General features: G+C 45.5%; 2 protein-coding genes across 3 annotated transcripts in view; one reads left to right on the forward strand and one right to left on the reverse strand.

Moving 5' to 3' along the window:
* LOC138605478 (low-density lipoprotein receptor-related protein 1-like) overlaps positions 1–18,296 on the reverse strand; it is a 96,994-nt gene that overhangs the window by 15,038 nt on the left and 63,660 nt on the right. For both annotated transcript variants that reach the window (XM_069677758.1, XM_069677757.1), the window contains exons 29-51: positions 17,621–17,848; positions 15,692–15,866; positions 13,202–13,296; positions 12,965–13,114; positions 12,693–12,833; positions 12,415–12,540; positions 12,179–12,310; positions 10,826–10,960; positions 10,459–10,588; positions 10,222–10,348; positions 9,976–10,127; positions 9,725–9,849; positions 9,233–9,607; positions 5,168–5,357; positions 4,876–5,080; positions 4,526–4,718; positions 2,726–2,851; positions 2,344–2,472; positions 2,130–2,249; positions 1,924–2,037; positions 1,691–1,840; positions 1,297–1,419; positions 1,085–1,201 (exon numbers count right to left, since the gene is read on the reverse strand). In XM_069677758.1, the coding sequence (XP_069533859.1) occupies positions 1,085–1,201; positions 1,297–1,419; positions 1,691–1,840; positions 1,924–2,037; positions 2,130–2,249; positions 2,344–2,472; positions 2,726–2,851; positions 4,526–4,718; positions 4,876–5,080; positions 5,168–5,357; positions 9,233–9,607; positions 9,725–9,849; positions 9,976–10,127; positions 10,222–10,348; positions 10,459–10,588; positions 10,826–10,960; positions 12,179–12,310; positions 12,415–12,540; positions 12,693–12,833; positions 12,965–13,114; positions 13,202–13,296; positions 15,692–15,866; positions 17,621–17,848 (3,558 nt within the window). The remainder of the gene's footprint in view (positions 1–1,084; positions 1,202–1,296; positions 1,420–1,690; positions 1,841–1,923; positions 2,038–2,129; positions 2,250–2,343; positions 2,473–2,725; positions 2,852–4,525; positions 4,719–4,875; positions 5,081–5,167; positions 5,358–9,232; positions 9,608–9,724; positions 9,850–9,975; positions 10,128–10,221; positions 10,349–10,458; positions 10,589–10,825; positions 10,961–12,178; positions 12,311–12,414; positions 12,541–12,692; positions 12,834–12,964; positions 13,115–13,201; positions 13,297–15,691; positions 15,867–17,620; positions 17,849–18,296) is intronic.
* LOC138605479 (galanin receptor type 3-like) lies at positions 7,514–8,536 on the forward strand. Its single transcript, XM_069677759.1, has one exon. It carries the CDS (start codon positions 7,514–7,516, stop codon positions 8,534–8,536), a length of 1,023 nt encoding a protein of 340 aa, XP_069533860.1.

Raw genomic sequence — 18,296 nt, forward strand, 5'->3', positions numbered from 1 at the left:
AGATAGTCACTTTCCATGTAAGCTAGCATGTCATACAAATGTACTGTGACCTCTGGAAGCAATATAGGCCTACCTCTATCTTGACATCGTCTTAAAACTATGCCAGTTAATGAGGCTGACTGTTGGCAAGCCATAGAGGTGTAACATTATTTCTATTAGTCTAACAAAATTATATTTACACGGCGGCTCGCTTATAACAAAGTCAACCATGTAGCTATAACATTGTTGGGTTATTTGGTGATAAGTTACTGCCGCAGACGTCTCGTAGCTGGTCACGTAGCTTGTCACATAGCTGATTAGCTGATCACGTATCTAGTTGTCACTTAGCTTATCACATAGCTCGTCACGTAGCTCATCACATAGCTCGTCACGTAGCTCATCACATAGCTCGTCAGGTAGCCTTGTCACATATCTCGTCACGTAGCTCGACACGTAGCTTATCACATAGCTCATCACGTAGCTATTCGTGTAGCTCATCACGTAGCTCGACACATAGCGTATCACGTAGCGTATCACGTAGCGTATCACATAGTTTATCAGGTAGCTTCTCTGATGAGAGGGGTGACAACGAAAGTGTCACGCTTGTTCTGTAACGTCTTTGGTCAAGGTCTCAGTAGGCGACGATGGACACAGAGGATCTCTGCTTAGTTAGGCTATCACTGGCACGATCCACGGCCCATAGCTTATAAATAAGTATATTCCTGTTATCACCTGCACCTCGCCCCGGTGCTGGTTAACGCTTTGGCTACCTAAACGGACCGTTCACGGAGCGGACGTGCCTATGAGTGTGTACTTTTGGCGACTATACCTGCCGCACACACAGCATGAGGTTGTGTGTGTCCACAGGATGTGGGAGACAGTGAGCTTCCCTTTCAAAACGTTACTGTCAGGGTCACACTATTTAGACGGACTTTTGAACAACGTTAGAAATGGTGGATGACATACCGTACTGCAATACCGCAGTAAATACCACAGAACAAACATGGGTCAAAATGTCAGTTTTTCCAATATCGTGCGGCCCTGATACAGATATAATTATATAAAATATATTTATGTTCACAAAAGGTTTGCACACAACACTCACTGCACTTGCTGTCTTCATCGCTGCTGTCCCCACAGTCGTCTGCTCCGTCACACACCCAGCGGTTGGGGATGCAGCGGTGGTTCCCACACTCAAACTGAGAGGCTGAGCAGAATTTATCTACAGGTCCAGAGAGAATGTTTTAAATGCAAAATACAAGCGGCAAAACAAAGTAATGGCCAGCTGCACCTCGGCTTGTTTAGGTCTCAACCTACCACAGTGAGCCTCGTCTGCACCGTTCTCACAGTCGTTCTCCTTATCACAAGTCCAGCTCATGGGGATGCAGCGTCCACTGGGACAGGCGAAGAAGGGTGTCGGGCACTTTGTTTTCCCGCTCCCTGGAAGAGTGACAGAGAAGTGGCAGGTTAGAGAAGAAAATATAAATACTTAAGCAAGACGGAGAGAACTAAATGTATGAAAAAAAATCCCTTCAAACCACAATTTAATGGGTTAAAACGTTCATAGTTTTTGTTCTTCATTCCATTTGAATGAATCCAAATAAGACTTCTTGCTCTTATCCATCTACGAAACGAATAATTACACTTCCTTTCATGAATACACCATGTTTATTTAGATTAATTATGTTTATTTCAGGAGGTGATAAAATACCTGGGCAGTTTTTTTCATCTGAGAAGTCTCCACAGTCGTTCGCTCCGTCACACAGCCATGAGGGGGCATAGCAAAGCGTGGTGAACTCACATTTCTGAAACGTCACTCCCTTCACTCCCAGATGGAAGTAGCTGGAGCAGTCTGTGGCAGCTTGAGAAAAACAGCAGCACATTAACATACCACGACCTGGGAGAGGGTGTTATTCTGACTGAATACTGTCATTTTGAACTTACTGCAGTTCATCTCATCACTGGCATCCTCACAGTCCACCTTCTGGTTACACTTGCTGGAGTTTGAGATGCAGCCTCCGTCTCTGCACTGGAACTGATCAGCTGAGCACAGTGTGGCTGTAAAACAAACAAAGACAAGAGTTGTTGTTTGGGTGGAACTTAATTTGAAAGTAGAAAAAAAAACTGTTTAATCGGGAGACTCGACTCACTGTTGCAGAAGACTTCATCAGAATTGTCTCCACAGTCGTCCTGCCCGTTGCACCAGGAGCTGTGCTCCACACAGCGGCCGTTCACGCACCGTCTGTAACCCTTCTTACACACGCGGTTGGCTGAAAACCAGACAGGAAGTGATGTAGAGTCAAATGAATCAAATCAACAAGAAAATGGGTTAGGCATTTTTAACAGAGATAAAGTCCCACTCACCACAATAGGACTGTTTCTCATCAGACTTGTCTTTGCAGTGGGCCATGCCATCACATGTCAGAGTGTAGTTAACGCAGTCTCCGTTCCCACACTCAAACTCATCTATGTTGTTACACGTGGTGTTCAGGGCTGTGAGACAGAAGCAGGAAAGTGCACTTAGGGAGAGTTGCCTTCACCGAGGCAATCAGCATGGAAAATGTGCACTGCTCATTCTAATTCATTTAAAGTTTAATCCCTTTGCTCGTAACTTTTTGAGGTTATAGTCTGCATGAAAAAGGTTCTTTGCACACCAGAGTCTGCAGATTTAATAAAGAATATCTAATAAAATATTTTAGAAAAACGTGTGCAGAGGAGAGCTTTCTGACTCCCTGTCTTATATTACCTATGCAGGTGTTGTCTTCCAGAAGCTTCCTGTCGCCACGGCAACTGCAGTTGACCCTTCCCTCGGAGGTCAGCAAACACAGGTCCTGACATCCGCCGTTGTTAACTCGGCACAGAGAGAACTCACCTGTGCGGAGATGAGGACAGTTAGGGAAGTTTAGCCACACAAACATGCACATATTCAAACACACACACACACACACACACACACACACCTGAGAGAGTCAGCTAAGAGTTTCTGATGCACCCTCCTGATGCGAAAGCAAACAACCCCTCTCCCACGTGTGCATCCACCTCAGCAGACAGACAGATCTGCCTGTGCGGATGTAGCGACGGCTCTGCCTCAGCTGAATGCATAATTCAATGTGACTCAATCTAAATGGGATTTGCAGCTATAACGGCAGACTCTCCGCTTGTACTGTCGCGGAGGGTATTGGAGCGCGAGAAAGTTTACGGAATGAGGGAAGTTGAGGGAGAAGATGGCTGACGAGACGGAAGAGGGAAAAATCGCAGGACTGCATTTATTTAAAAGGATACAGATAATGAGAGATGTAGAGAGGGAGAAGTACGGATGAAAGCAGCTCAGCAGACACTCTTAGATTATCACTGTCTGCTCATTAACGGCTCTGTCGGGGCAGAAAAGCATCTTTGCTTTTTATATTTGTTAGTGTTCAATTGCTTCAAATACAGCTTATATTACAACAGCTAGGTAGTTTGGTTCGTAATGACCACATTACCCTGATGTTGTGACCAATGAACAAGGACATCTCGATGATTCTCCAAATTCTACCAACTCTACAACTCATTACTCAACTTATCATTAACACAAAAAAGGTGCTGATTTGTTTTACTAGTTAGACTGTGAGCCGTATGTTTGCTCCTTTAACAATGTCCAATTGTTAAAGGAGCCATTTGCCCCCTGGAAAAAGCCACTGTCAATCAAAGCTGGTGTTCTCCGTAATCAATAGAAGCAGAAATATTTTAAATTGGCGCCATAGCTGTGGAGAATGTTTCCCATTTCCCAATGTTTGCCCATTCTACGTTCCGACAACACCCAGCATGCATTGCGCCCCTCCCTCTGAAAGGAACGGTCCAGCGAGAGACACTGGAGTGAAATACTACCGTTTTCCAGTCAAGGACATTGATCGCTGCAGACAATGGCTCAGAGCGGTACAGAATCCGAAATACGACGAGAATATACCGGAGGATCGTCTAAGAAATCTTCAGGTCTGCAGTCTACCTTGAAACCTGATGATTTTGAACGAGACATGACATCAGAGGCGGGCGTCCTAGATTGAGGAAGTGTAGTTTAGCGAACTCTCTGGCCTCCGCCAGATGACATGTTTTACGTAGTTTGGAGGTTTTCCAGGGCCCATTGGAGAAGCGGATAGCGTCCTCCAAAGGCACAGAGCCAAATTGCATTTTTTCCTACCATAATGGCATTAGCTCCCCATAATAGCATGATAGGACTGAGGTTGAAAATTGATGAACTGGCCCTTTAACTACCAAATTTGCTTCATATTTCACACAACTTAGAGCTTTCCTTTTATTTTTTATCATTTTCCTTTTATTATTTTTTACGAAGGACTTATTTTTGCGCCTTTTTGATAAACTACCTTGATTTGGCTGCTATTTTTTCCTGTTATTAAATGTTAACAAAAACAATTAAATCATGTTGTGAAAAAACACTTCCTGTCACAGTATCAATATAGAGAAAAGCAACAACACACACACACACACACACACACACACACACACACACACACACACACACACAGTCTCTCTCTCTGTTAAAACTCACAGCTGTTGGTGTCGTTGGCCACAGCCACGATGCCCATCGGCTGCTGAGGTATGTCGGCCCGCAGCACCTTCATGTCTCCTCCTGTGTACTTGTCGGCCCGAAGAACCGCCCTCCTCACCCAGTCAGTCCAGAAGATGTAGTCCCCGTACACGGCCAGGCCGAACGGGTGCACCGGCTCATTCTTTAACACCACCTGCAGGGGGAAGCACAACCACAGGCATGATCTCAGACATGCAGGACATTCCAGCCTTGCTCTCAACTTAAAGGGATAAACAGACGGACAGCTGTTATTAGGCAACATCATAATCCAATCATTATGCAGCTTGATGTGAACCATGTGAGCCACTCACGTAGCGTCTGGTGCCGTCATACTCGCAGCGCTCGATCTTGTCCAGCGTGGCGTCAGAGAAATAAAGTTTTTCGGCGCGGTGGTCGATGGCGAGGCCGTTAGGGGTTCTGATGTCATTGCCGATGATCACAAGGACGTTTGCGCCGGTCAGTGTGGCACGCATGATACTGGGAGACTGCTCGTTCCAGTTGGTCCAGAACATGAGGCTGCAGGAGAGAATACAAATCAGTAATGTGTATGTGTAGACACTTTTGTGATGTTATGCTACAGTATTTTAAAGAATCGGTTCTAACCTCTGACACTCGTCGAGGACAAAGGCTCGGGGGTGGTCGTCTCCAGACATGGTGACCACTGTGTGTCTGGTTACGGCGCCCCAGCGGCTCTGATCCACCGTGTGTCGTGTGATGGTTGAAGTCGTGTAGCTGGTCCAGTACAGCATATCCCAGCCCCTGTGGTACGCCAAACCCTCCACTGAGCCCACATCTGAAATAAAATGAGAGAAGAGGCAGGGGAGGGAGATAAAGATGAATACAGAGAGCAGTAAAAAAAAAAGAACAAAGGGATAAAAAACCACAAAGAGGGAGAAGACATGAGAGAAAAGAGAGGAAGGGAAAGAAGCACGTCAATCCCAGCGCTATGCTAAAAGGCCGAGTGTGGATTCTCTGGCAGTAGTTCGGTGCTGGCAGACGGTTGTGTTTGAGCACAGAGTCAGGGCTGTGGACATGACAGCTTGGTATTAATGACCAAGAACACAGTGTGATTCGAGGCTTTTATCCAGCAAATAGCTCACTAAAAAGGTCACATTAACATTTGCCGGCTATCGTATTATTTTCCGTTGCACTACCTCATCAACAGATGAGATGTAAAAAGTCATTCTTTCTGCCCTGAAATGAGTAAGAGGTTGTGAGCTCCCTGCCGGCACAGAGGCCAGAGGACAGACAGGAGTCAGCCAAAATGGAGGAACATAAAGTTCTGTGGTGGCGGAGAGACAACAGCTGCTCTGCTGGTGAGAAACGAAACTTAAACACACAAGAGTTAGCAACGGCTCACTCAAAGAGCAAATCATTGGTAATAGTTGCCTCCTTGTCACTGCGATGGAAATATGAGGGTCTAAATATTACAGCGGGCTGTTCCAGCAGTGGATATGATCTCACTCTATCGCAGCTCGGCCCTGCAGGATCAGTGAGCTTCACCACCAGGTGGGACACTTAACACTCCACCTCTACATCTCCAGCGCAACGCAGGCCGGCAGACATGAATCAACATTTGTCTGGCTCGCGCTGGAAGCCGTGAGTGAAGCGAAGCATCTGGAGAGCCGAGCGAAGGCATGCGAGCTCAAAAACAACTCGTCTCTGCTTCCCGCGCTCATAAATCAATGCCCGAAAAAATCGATAAAGAGCAACATAAAATCCATTCACCCCCATTTCCTCTTTCTTTAGTGCTGTTAATGAATTGTAAATCTCCAGCCTGCGGCACTCTGCTCTCAAACTCTTGCTTTTCACTTTTGTTTATCTCCTCGTTGTTGACTTAGGCCTATCAGGGTCCCCTCCACATCCTCGCCTTGTTGTTTACAATAATACAGATGAGCTGAATTTACAGCTCTTGAGCTCAGCTGGTTTCACTGACAGTGATAGTTTTTTTATTAGGGTTATCTGCAGTAGGTGTGACAGCAGTTCAGTGTGTGCTATCTGACGGGTAGTCAATAATTACCCTGATTTCTGAAGGCAAACACTCTTTCCCTGTGTCTCTCTCACTGTGTATTAACCATATCTGTGTATGTTTTGGACATATGTGTACTCCAGAAAATGAACACATCCTTTTAGAAAGTGAACAGAAACATTGAACCATGGGAAAACTATGTTTGGCCTCTATAGGCCCTCCCCCAGGGAGCAGGCCGGCCCATCTCCCTCCTGCTCCGTGATAATCAGTCCAGAGTTCACCTGCAGCTTACTCAGTTTTATCTTCTCTCACTGTGGAGCCATTCGCCTCTCTCTTTTCCTCCCCTTCAGCAGTCGTATTTCTCTGGAGGTCTGTTCCTGGGAGGCAGGATTGTGGACCGCTGAGCCCAGGCCCTGATTGAGATGTCCTGTGGTGTAGCCCGCCTGCTCGGAGGTGACAGGAAATCGCACAATCGTCTGCATTTAGCTGTCAACACTCGGGTCCAGGGAGAGGGATGAAATCACCAGCAGCTGAGAAATCAGGAGGGTCTTGACTTCCGCGGAGGCGTCTGATGTTATTTCAGTCTCTTCACCGACCACAGCCAATCAGAGGAGAGGCTGATTGCACTGACTTGTATGGACTGATTCCCAAACAGCGCTTTGGAAGCAGCTTTAAAATGTGTTTAGGGAGGTAGAGTCATTTTCACTATTTTGGACGGGACTTAAATGTATGTTTATGTATTAAATCTTGTATTATAGTCGGTCTTTGGCCTTTTGAGAAGATAATTTAACTTACAGGAAACTGTTTGAAATCAGTGTGCTGGTATTTCTGAACTGCTGATGACGCACAGTATGAGTTATCGTTCCCACTTGTATTATCAGTAGTTTTATGACCAGCTTGTGCATATTTGGCCCAACCAAAAGCAAACTGTTTAAACAAGAGCAGTATGAAAAGGAGACACCTCCATGACTAAACACAGGATGCTGCTGAGGAGCTCCACAGGCTCATTGGATCTGTTGGGGAACAGCAGTGACTCTGAGCCGGGCAACGTGGAGCAGGTCCTCGTCCCGATACTAGACGCTCTGATTGTGCTCCTCGGGGTTGTAGGACACACGGTGGTGATAGTGATCCTGTGCGGGAGGCGGAGGAGAGGGCTGGGACAGTCCTCTCGGAGCTCCCTGACCGGCACAGGAACGGACGCCCTCCTGCTGGCTCTGAGCGCCGCCGACCTGCTCCTGCTCTCCATGCTCCCCTTCCACACTGCAGCCATTGTGATGCAGCGATGGCCGTTCGGGGACGCCATGTGTCGTCTGGTGGGCTTCTTGGGATCGGCCTGCTCCTCGGCCAGCATCTTCACTCTGGCCACGCTGGCTGTGTCTCGCTATCTGACTGTGGTGCACCCTACCAGAGCATACAGCCTCCTCTCTCCTCGTCGGGTGTCTGTAGCCGCCGTGCTCCTCTGGGTGCCCGCCTGCGTCCTGGCTGCTCCCCAGCTGGTGTTTCGCTTTGTGGGAACCCCTGGACGAACCGCTGATGGTCTCGCTTGCTTTGCTTTCGTGTCCCACCGAGACCAGCTCATCTATGGATTGTGTCACTTCCTGGTGGCCTTCTTGCTTCCGTTGGTCACCATTGCGGCGGCGTACGGCAGAATCTACATGTTCCTGTGGCTGAGTAAGAACACGGGCCGCGCCCCACAAGTGGAGCGCTACCAGAACCAAGTGACACAGACGTCGGCCATGCTGGTGCTGGCATTCACACTGTGCTGGCTGCCGTCCTACGGCCTCACGCTGACCTTACTGGCGGATAAAAGCTCAGGGGCCACTGGCTCCTCACCGCGTTATGGCGGCTTCACCGTGTTTGCACGTCTCATGGCGACTTCCTCTACAGTGATGAACCCCATCCTCTATGTGCTGATGTCCCAAAAGTTCAGACAAGACCTACAGGGGCTTTTTAAGAAGGGTGGGCGAAGGACCAGTGGGGCTGTAGCCATGGCTGCTGCCTGACAGTAAAGTTCTTTATAACTGAACACATGACACATAAAAAACTGAGCATATTCTGAACACTGGAAATCACAATAAAACAATTACAAGCTGCTCTGCTGATGACTCACAACCATTACCCTCATGGGGAAATTGGACTTTAAAAAGACAAGACAACATTCCTCATCTTTTCCTCATTGCTAGTCTGGATATTGTACATGAAGATCACAGCAGAAGCTGTGGGACATGCCGCTCTGCAGTGACAGTGGGACAAATAACCATGAATCACGCATTCCTTGTAAAAAAGTTTAAAGTAAAGACACTTTGGTAAAACATTAACAGTGCACCTGTGTTTTATTGTGCTGAGATAGGGGAAATGAAGTTCTTTAGGAGCGTTTATGTCGTCAAAGCAAAGATAAAAAAGGTATTTTATTATGTTTGTAGTTTGGCTCCATCTTCGGAATAAAAGCTTCTTGCTTCTGTTTAGATCAGTGGGAGAGTTTTGGGGAACTCCAGCTGTTTTCTTCTTCAGTATGACTCACTGGGGGGTCTGATGTTTCCAACAAAGCCTCTTTGTTATCCACAAACAGCGGAGGAATCAAAAATGACTAATGACAGGCGCACTATCTACAATGGGAGGGGGAATACACGGCACATAAACGGGGATGTAAGCCGCGTGGAGGTTGATTGTTAAAGGAAGGGAGACGTGGGAATACTCACTCTCTACCACCGTCTTTCTGTCAGATCCGTCATCACTGATCCGCTGGATGTTCCCGAAGTGGATGTCACTGAAGAAGATGCGGTTAGCGCCCTTCCCTCCCCCTCCTCTGTAATCAAAAGTGAGCGCGATGACGTTCTTCATGTGCTCCGGGTCCTCAAACGGTTTAATGGGTGCATTCAGGTTGTTTTCATCCGACAGGTGGACGCTCTTTAGTATGGTGCGCTCCGAGTAGAGCAGGTAGCCGTCGTAGTCACGGCAGCCGCTGCCGTCTTCAGCCAGCATGCCGTGGGCGCAGGCACACGTCCGCTGTCCATTACCGCAATAAAGACAGAGCTGCTGGCACCCGCCGTTTTTGTCTTTGCACACATTCGTTCCTAAACAGCACAGAAAATCCATTAGATACTCATCAAGTACAAAGACACGTCTCAAATACAGAAGAGAAGCGACTTTTAATTAAGTTATAGTTATAAAATAAACCTTCCTGTGCTTACCTTGCTGCCTGGCCCTGTTGAAAACCTTAATGTCTTTGAGCTGCACCCCAATACCGGTCCTCAGAGACACAGAGTCTGTGGCGTTGTCCTTGCTGCCTCTCTTTATGGAGCCATTAGCATGAGTCCTGGTTCAAAGCAGACAGACATGACATACATTTAAACACAGGCTGAAGCTTTCAGATGAGATAAATATTAAGACTGTGAGCGAACCTATAAATAATCCACAGTGAGACTATAAATGACTATCTGACCTGTCACTCCAGTAGATGTAGCTCTCAAACACCGACACAGAGAACATGTCCATGTTGTTGTTGGCCAGCACCACTTCCCGTTTCTCTCCAGTTTCCAGGTTTATGCGCTCGATCTTGTCCGTCCTGGCATCGCACCAGTACAGCAGACTCTCCTACATGCACACAGGCAGGTCTGGTTCAGATAACGCCCACTGTCTGCACTTTAACTTACAGATAGAAACGCAAGAATGGTCTGTTATACTGCACCTCATAGTCAATGGAGATACCGTTGGGCCAGCTGATGCTGGCATTAACCAAGATAGCCCTCTGAGTACCATCCAGACGAGAGCGCTCAATACGCGGGTACTGGCCCCACTCGGTCCAGAACAGGTAGCTACACAGACACACACACACACAAAGCACAAAGATTACTCCCTCAGTAATCAATACTGTGAGGAATTAAAGACGCAGAAGCTAAAGTCAGCCACAGTTGTTTCCTCTCACCCTTTCTCAGGATGGACCGTGATGGCACGAGGTTTGTCCAGACCCTGGGAAATCACCACATAGCGGAAGGAGCCGTTCAGTCTGGCAACCTCGATCACGTCAAAGCCTTGGTCGGTCCAGTAGATGTTTCCTGCAGAGGACGGAGGAGGATGGAAGAGGAACACCGGTTGGCGCTCTGGCAGATTCTTACATATACTGCATGTAGGTATCAACCTCGTGTGACAACGTTTTTAAACAATGAAAGAGTGTGAAAGCCTGTTCACAGTTCAGGCGTCCCCTTCTGTTTTTTGCAGATGCATGTACGATTGGCACTGTTATACTATTATGTTCAGGAACACTATGTTTCTAACACAGAGGGACCTCTCACCTGCTATCCAGTCGACGGCGATGCCCTCCACCCTGCCGATGCCATTAGTGACCACGTCCTCTCTCCAGGTCTGGTCTCTCTTGGCCCTGCTAATGGTGCTCAGGCCCATGTCCACCCAGTAGATCGTGTCATTGTCTGTGAACATTAAAGAACTGTGTCAGAGTTGGTCGAACAGAACTTTTTTACACCATTATATGTATTTATTTATCTATGAATTTATTTCGAACAAACAAAGTAAATAGCAATAACGGCATACTTTCTATAGTGTCTCAACTTATGACTAAAGTCTGTAAAGGGCGTAGGCTGAAGTGAGAAAAACTGAACTAGTTCTTCCCCTTTTTTCATTTAAACTATATCAATTCAGTCGAGGCCGAAGCATTTATAATAACACCAAAGAATCGTGCAGTTTTAGCCCTTTGTTGTTCTGTTCTGCATCTGTTCAGTGAGCTATTTTTGAACATTTGTTTAAACTTGCTTAATGTTTCACGTGTTTCCATTTCTTCACTGCAGCTGTTCCACAGATTAACCCCCTTTGTTGTGACACAATGAAGTCTGGCACTGGTTCTTTGAACACACACTCACCGGCCACTTCATTAGGTACACCTGAACAATCTTATGCAGGTCAATTCAACAGCAGTGTGTAAATTCAGTCATGTTTATTACTGAGGCCAGAGTTAAAGGTGTTGTACTGAACTAAATTATATTGGGATGTGTCTCTAATTTTTTTTCCTCCTTCTTTACATACATGAGCGGGCCAGAGTATTAGAAACACCTCTGAATATAATGCAGCTCAGGACAGCCACCACCACCAATTATGACCTAGATGCTGAAGTATCATTGAATTAACACCTGATCTTATGGCTGAGCTGGTTACATTAGATTTTTCAGGTGCACATAACGAAGTGTTCCTCTTAGATTGTGTTTAGTTTCCCTCTGTTGAAAAACTGTGTGGATACTGTTTGGTAACTGTTGGTTTTTTTACCCTGTACATGGTTTGAATAGTTTTGAAGTCAACCAGGTCCTTAAATTTCAGGGTATTCAGTTTGTTGGTTCTCTGTAATTGGATTTATTTATGATTCTTGTGGCTCTTTTTTGAATGAATTGATGAAGACTGGTTCTGTATTTGTTTTGTAAGTGTTCCCCGACACTTCCACACAGTAGCTAATGTATGAGAGTATGAAGGAGCAGTACAAAGTGTACTGTGATTTGACTTTATATAATATTACCATTGATTTTGATATTTAAACAGTAACACAGAGGTAGATTAAACTGTTATTTCAGCTAAATCAAAGGATAACAAAACTTCAGGTTGGATTATCTTCTTTATTTTGCATTTGAGGGGAAAATTCTTACCAGCATGGAAATCTATGCCCACCGCCAGGGATGTGCCCGACACGGGTACCAGGGCATCAGACTTGTCTGATGGGTCCAAAGGAATACCACGTATGCCTTCATGTACAGAGTACAGCAGGAAAGAGCCAACGCCTGCAGCCGACAAAATTCACCGTTTGTGTTGCAGCTCACATTTATAGTTTTCATTCATTCTTGAATCTAATTCAACTCAATCAAGAAGATGTTACGCGTCTTACCCTCACAAGACTGCTGGCCTGTGCGCAGGCTGTATCCTGCAGTGCACATGCAGGCTCTGGTGGTCGGGGAGGTGGGGAGACACAGCTGGGAGCAGTCTCCATTGTTATTACTGCACAGATTGGTGCCTGGGAACACAAAAGCACGTGGAATAAATACACAAAACAAATCAAAGAGGAGTTACAGAGACGTAAACAGATGTGCTGCAGCACAGATAAACATGCTACGTGCATCACGCAAAAGCATTAGACTCAGAGAATGTGTGAGTGTGGCAGCCAACCTTTCTGCACAGTCTCATTGTAGATTTTCATGTGCATCATGGGGGAGGTGCTATTTCTCAGGACTTTCCAGCTGCCACCGTCCTTCTTGTCACAGGTTCCGATCTGGTCAGTTCCTTGGTCGGCCCACCACAACTTGTCTCCTAAAAGATAAGTCACACAACAGGAGGGTCAACACTTTATAGAGTCAGAAATAACGCTGCACAAACCTTGAAACGTTAGCCTAGAGCAACATTTATAGCTCAGGGTTGTGACATATTTTCTGGAGACCTACCCATGATGGCCAGAGCAGTAGCCTTGGTCAGCTTCCCCTTCACCCCCTCGAGCACTTCCAGTCCTGAGCCGTCCAGTTTACAGCGATTTATGGTGCTGTTTCCTGAGCTAATCCAGTACAGCTGCTCCGTGTCAAAGTCGATGGAGAGACCTGGAAAACAAAGTGAGTTGTAGTGACCTGCCCTGACACTGGGGGGTGCTGTCTCTCATGCAGTCACACAAACATAACAGAACTCACCAACGGGGCCTTTCTGGTTGTTGAAGAGGACGCTGCGGTTGCCGCCGTCTGTGTTGGCCATGTTGATGCTGTCCCCGTCGGTCCAGTAGAGTTTCCTGAAGGATAAGGAAGAGAGATTTGATTCATTTAATTTTAGAACTTTAAATTTGCCTTGAGGAACAAAATTACTCAACAGGACATCTGATGACATTCACAAGCTTTAAAACACAAACCTGTCTGAGTGTGTAAAAATATTACAGGGCTTCCTTATGAACAAAAGGAAAATTTGAAGCTAATCCACCTCTTACTAAGACTTAAAGGGCCAATTCACTGATTTTCAACCTCAGTCCTATCATGCTATTATGGGGAGCTAATGCCATTATGGTAGAAAAAAATTGCAATTTGGCTCTGTGCCTTTGGAGGACGCTATCCGCTTCTCCAATGGGCCCTGGAAAACCTCCAACAGACTACGTGAAACGCGTCATCTGGCGGAGGCCAGGGAGCTCGCTAAACTACACTTCCCCAATCTATGAAGCCCGCCTCCGATGTCACGTCTCGCTCAAAATCATCAGGTTTGAAATGTAGACTGCAGATTTTTTAGACAATCCACCGGTATATTCTCGTCGTATTTCAGATTCTGTACCGCTCTGAGTAATTGCCTGCAGCGGTAGTATTTCACTCCAGCGTCTCTCGCTGGGCCACCCTTTCAGAGGGAGGGGCGCAATGCACACTGGGTGTTGTAGGAATGTAGAATGGGCGAAACCACGAGCTGTTTGTACAACTTTCTCCACAGCTATGGCGCCAATTTCAAATATGATTGCTTCTATCGATTACAGAGAACACCAGCTTTGACTGACAGAGGCTTTTTCCAGCTACAGCACACATTCCAATCATTTCTCAACCTCAGATATATACGATATGTAAACGCCAACCTTTCTGAGATTAGATCTGGCTCTCAAACTACATTTTTCCATTTACTCTGTAGATTTTAAAAATATACGATGTGATTTTTTGTGATGTAAATAAACGTGTTGATTGATGGTCGGATGTTTACCGTTAGATTTGAATACCCTCGACTATGATTTGATCATTGGTTTTGTGCCTGTATGAAAGATCTTACTAAATGTTTCCACTCTTGAAAAAGTGATCTGGATCACATTAAGAGGGAATGGTTATGTAAGTTAGCAACAACAAAAAAGACGTAGAATCAGTGGAGCATCTGGTTTGTTAATCACACCAAACCTTGTGTAAAAAGGAATGCTTTAAGAAATCAAAACGTCATTTTCAATTTAAGTCTCAATAAAGTTAAAACCATTTGATTAAGCAGCTGAAATATAATCCTCTTTAACAACACCCTCGCCCTCCACCCTGCACACATCCACATCCACCTTTCTGTTGCCTTCAGGTTCCTGCTCCTGCAACTGCTCAAACTCCTCAAACACGCGGAGGTTTATACAAGACAATGTGATTGTGCTTCACTGTGTTTAGACTACGTGTAGTCTATGTTTAAAGGGTATCTATCCTCTACCCCCCCTCACCCACTTCCTGTTACCACATCCACCACACCCTTCATGTGTCTGTTAACATGCCTTTAAATAAAGTTTCAGGAGCATTTAACCGCCCACATTCTCCTGTTTTTGCGAGCTCGTCCCTCCCTGACACTCTTTGCCCCCGCCCACCCCTGGACGTATTCTGGGCTGTGTGTGTGTGTTTGTGTGCGAGGCAGAGGAGACGGCCCCAGCGTATGGATCCAGCATCTGCTTCTCATTTTCCCCCACGCCAACAATGCTCGGATCGGAAACATTCCTCCACTTAAGTGGGCTAACTCTTTGAAAGAAAAGAAGGAGTACACAGAGGCAGAGAGGTTTCTTAAGGAAATCTCCCTCCTTCATCCACCTCAAATACCCAACGCACACATATTCCTGCAGGACAAAAGTCAGTCTATAAATACAGATGGTCTGTCTTTGCTCTTTGAGGACAGGCCACGTTCTGTTTGGGGAGCTGAGGGGGATGAAGTTTCCAGGAGGAAAAATGGACATTAGCTAAACAAGGCAGGGTGCAGGATGTAGGATAAACACAGGAACAGAAATAGTGACAGAAAGCGACAGAGACACTGACAGTGAATAATTCATAGATAGTCTATCTGAATGCAGAAGTGGAGCGAGATGGAGAGAGAGAGAGAGCGACAGAGAGGAAAGATGACACGAGGGGAGGAAAATTGGAACGACTTCCTGAGTGAAGAAACAGCGAGAGGTCAGCGACCATCAACAGCAAAGTACTCCGCCTGTCATCGCTGACTGCAAACAGAGGGCAGCCTGACAGCCACACATTGCTTGTGGGTGTGTGTGAGTTTGTGTGAGCAGTACTGTGTGTGTGTTGGAGGTTAAAGGTGAAATCAGGAGGGTGTCAGAGAGCAGTTTCTGAAAGCTTCATTTTGACTAAGTGTGACTGCTTTAGTGTGTGTGTGTGTGTGTGTGTGTGTGTGCGTGCGTGTGTGCGTGGACGACGTACCCCAGTATTGGATGCAGCACCAGACAGTGTGGTTTGTCCAGGCCCTGGATCACAGCATTTTTGAACGAGCCGTCGAGTCTGGCAACGTTAATCTGTTTCTTGTTGGCATCATAACTGGTCCAAAACAGATTCCTGGACACCCAGTCGACTGCCAGGCCGTGAGCGTTGGGCAGATCTGAAGAAAGATAAACACATAAAGCCATTAATCACACTTCTAACTCATGGTCTATGATATTCTAATACCATGCTTGGGGAGTAACAGAATAACAGCGTAACGTAATTAGGATACAACTGTATTTTGTTACAGTTACAGAAAAAAAAACGGTAATGAGATTACAGATACACTTATTAACAATGGGGATTACTAGCAGGATTACAAGACGATATAATACCAAAGATTATCTGTAACATCTGGCGTCTCATTTGTAAACCGTCCGTCTGACCGTCTCTGATAATACCATGCACCTGCACGCACAATTTACGACACACAAGTGTCTAGAAAACCACTCCTCAAAGTTGCCATCAACAGTCTATGTGTGCCATGGCCTGTGATGAAGCTGGAAATTTCGCCATCATTTTGTCGTCAAAGGAGAAAACGGGGAGCAACATCGCAGTACAGTGCAAGTTATGCCTTCCGGCTGTTATTATCAAAGGACTCGACATCTAATCTAAAGAAGCATTTACAGGTAAGACCAACCGCTAACGTTAGCTGCCCGTAGTTCCAGTTAAAAAAGTTAGCTAACCTTTCGTCGTCTTCTACTTCTACTAGTGACAAATAGTTTGTGACTCTGACGATGGCCACGGCCGGGATGGTGAGGGTAGAAACACAAACTCCAGACTGGAATAAGCTGATGGCAGTTTACTTGAAGTTTGAGTGTGAAGTAGTGCTACTTTAACAAAGTACATTTAAATGCGCATAATTACTGCTATTAATTTAAATGGTCATTTGGCGCATTACAAAAGTATTGACATTTCTTTTCTCTTGTCTTTATTTGCAGATTTAGTATTGAAGTCATCCAAAAGTAAATGAAAGTTACGTTACTTTAAAATTGTGATACTTGTAACTGATGACAACAGGTAATTAGTAACTGTATCAGAATACATTTTTAAAGTAACACTCCGAACCCTGTCTAATACTGAAACAGACTTAAATAGGAAAGAACTGAATAAAAGACTAGGCTTGCTAGGCCTGTAAAGTAACGATTCTCGCATGTCACTTGACATGATAAGCTTGTAGCTAACAAGCTAATTTATGCTAACTGTGAGTTGATTGAAAACTTTTTCATCAACTGACTTTTTAATATTTTCTGGAGCCTTGTGTGAAACTTAAAAGTATTTAAGAGAATATTAAATAAGCACTTAATGACTGCATAAAGCATGATGTCATGGTAGAATCTGAGGCTAAAGCTAAATGCCACGGGGCGTCCACTCTTTGGGTGCACGGTATCGCTGTGACTAAGGCTTCATATAGACAGCTGTGGGAGAAACCTAGTTATAGTAGCAAAGCTGTGATTGGATAACCAGTGATTTTACAGTCTATACAAGAACAAAACACAAGTGAAAGACAGTTTACAGAGTGGTTTTGGCTTTTCCTTCACTGGTTTTTCAAAATAAATAAATGTGTGAAAGTTTTAGAAAACCCCAAAAAATACAAAAAAACCTCAAATTCTAAAAATGAAAAAATTTGTACAATTTCCCCTAATTGTTATAAACACAAGTGTGAGGGATTTCCAGTTGAAATCCAGTTTTATGTTTTTTTCCTCCACTTTCTTTTGTAGTGAGAATGTAACTGTGTCTACTTAGAGAAAGAAATCAAACTTTCAAAAGCACATGGACATAATCTGTTTTGTCTTTCTCTCTTAAAAAGCTGTCAAAAAATAATCAGTTTTAACTAAAATAATGCAGTGTATAGTGTAACCTGCTCCCTACCAGCGGAGACGACGGTCTCAACTCCAGTGCCGTTGATGAAAGCTCTCTTGATGGTCTGTGTGCGGACGTCCGACCAGTAGATCCGGTGCTCCAGAGCGTCGTAGTCCACCACCGTCACGTTGTCGATGTCGGGCACGGTGAAGGAGATGATGTAGTTGTAGTAGGGGTTGTCGATGTCCACCCCTCTGATCTCGATCTGGCGCGCGTACAGCAGGAACTGACGAGACTCTGCGGGGTAGAGAACATGTTGACATGCATCCTTCAGTAATCTAACAACGCTTCAGCCTTCAATTGGAGTAATCAGGAGTTAAATGCAGCTTCAAGTCACAAGTCAGATGCTCGAGTGCGCACTAATGCCAGAGTTTGTAGGGATAGGTGGGTGCAGCATGGATGGTTGCATCTGCGCATTACTCCTGCCACTTGAACAAACAGTTAATCCAATTGCATCGTTGACTCTAATGATTGTGTCTGTCTGGCTAACTCAATAGCGCAACCATGACAGCGAGAGTGAATTCAATCAGTGCTGATGCATTACAAATGCATTGGTCTCAACAGTCCTATCATCATTTAACCGTGTGCAGCTTAAGTGATAGACAGGGAGACTGGGAAAGAGACAGAAAGAGGAGGAGAGTAATGACAGTGTCGGGCTGCAGCAGCAGGGCCGGACTAGGTGGTG

This window comes from Semicossyphus pulcher, unplaced genomic scaffold (genome assembly GCF_022749685.1).
Source record: "Semicossyphus pulcher isolate SPU_LCO1_2020_fin unplaced genomic scaffold, fSemPul1.0.p SCAF_3, whole genome shotgun sequence".
In the NCBI taxonomy this organism is placed as follows: domain Eukaryota; kingdom Metazoa; phylum Chordata; class Actinopteri; order Labriformes; family Labridae; genus Semicossyphus; species Semicossyphus pulcher.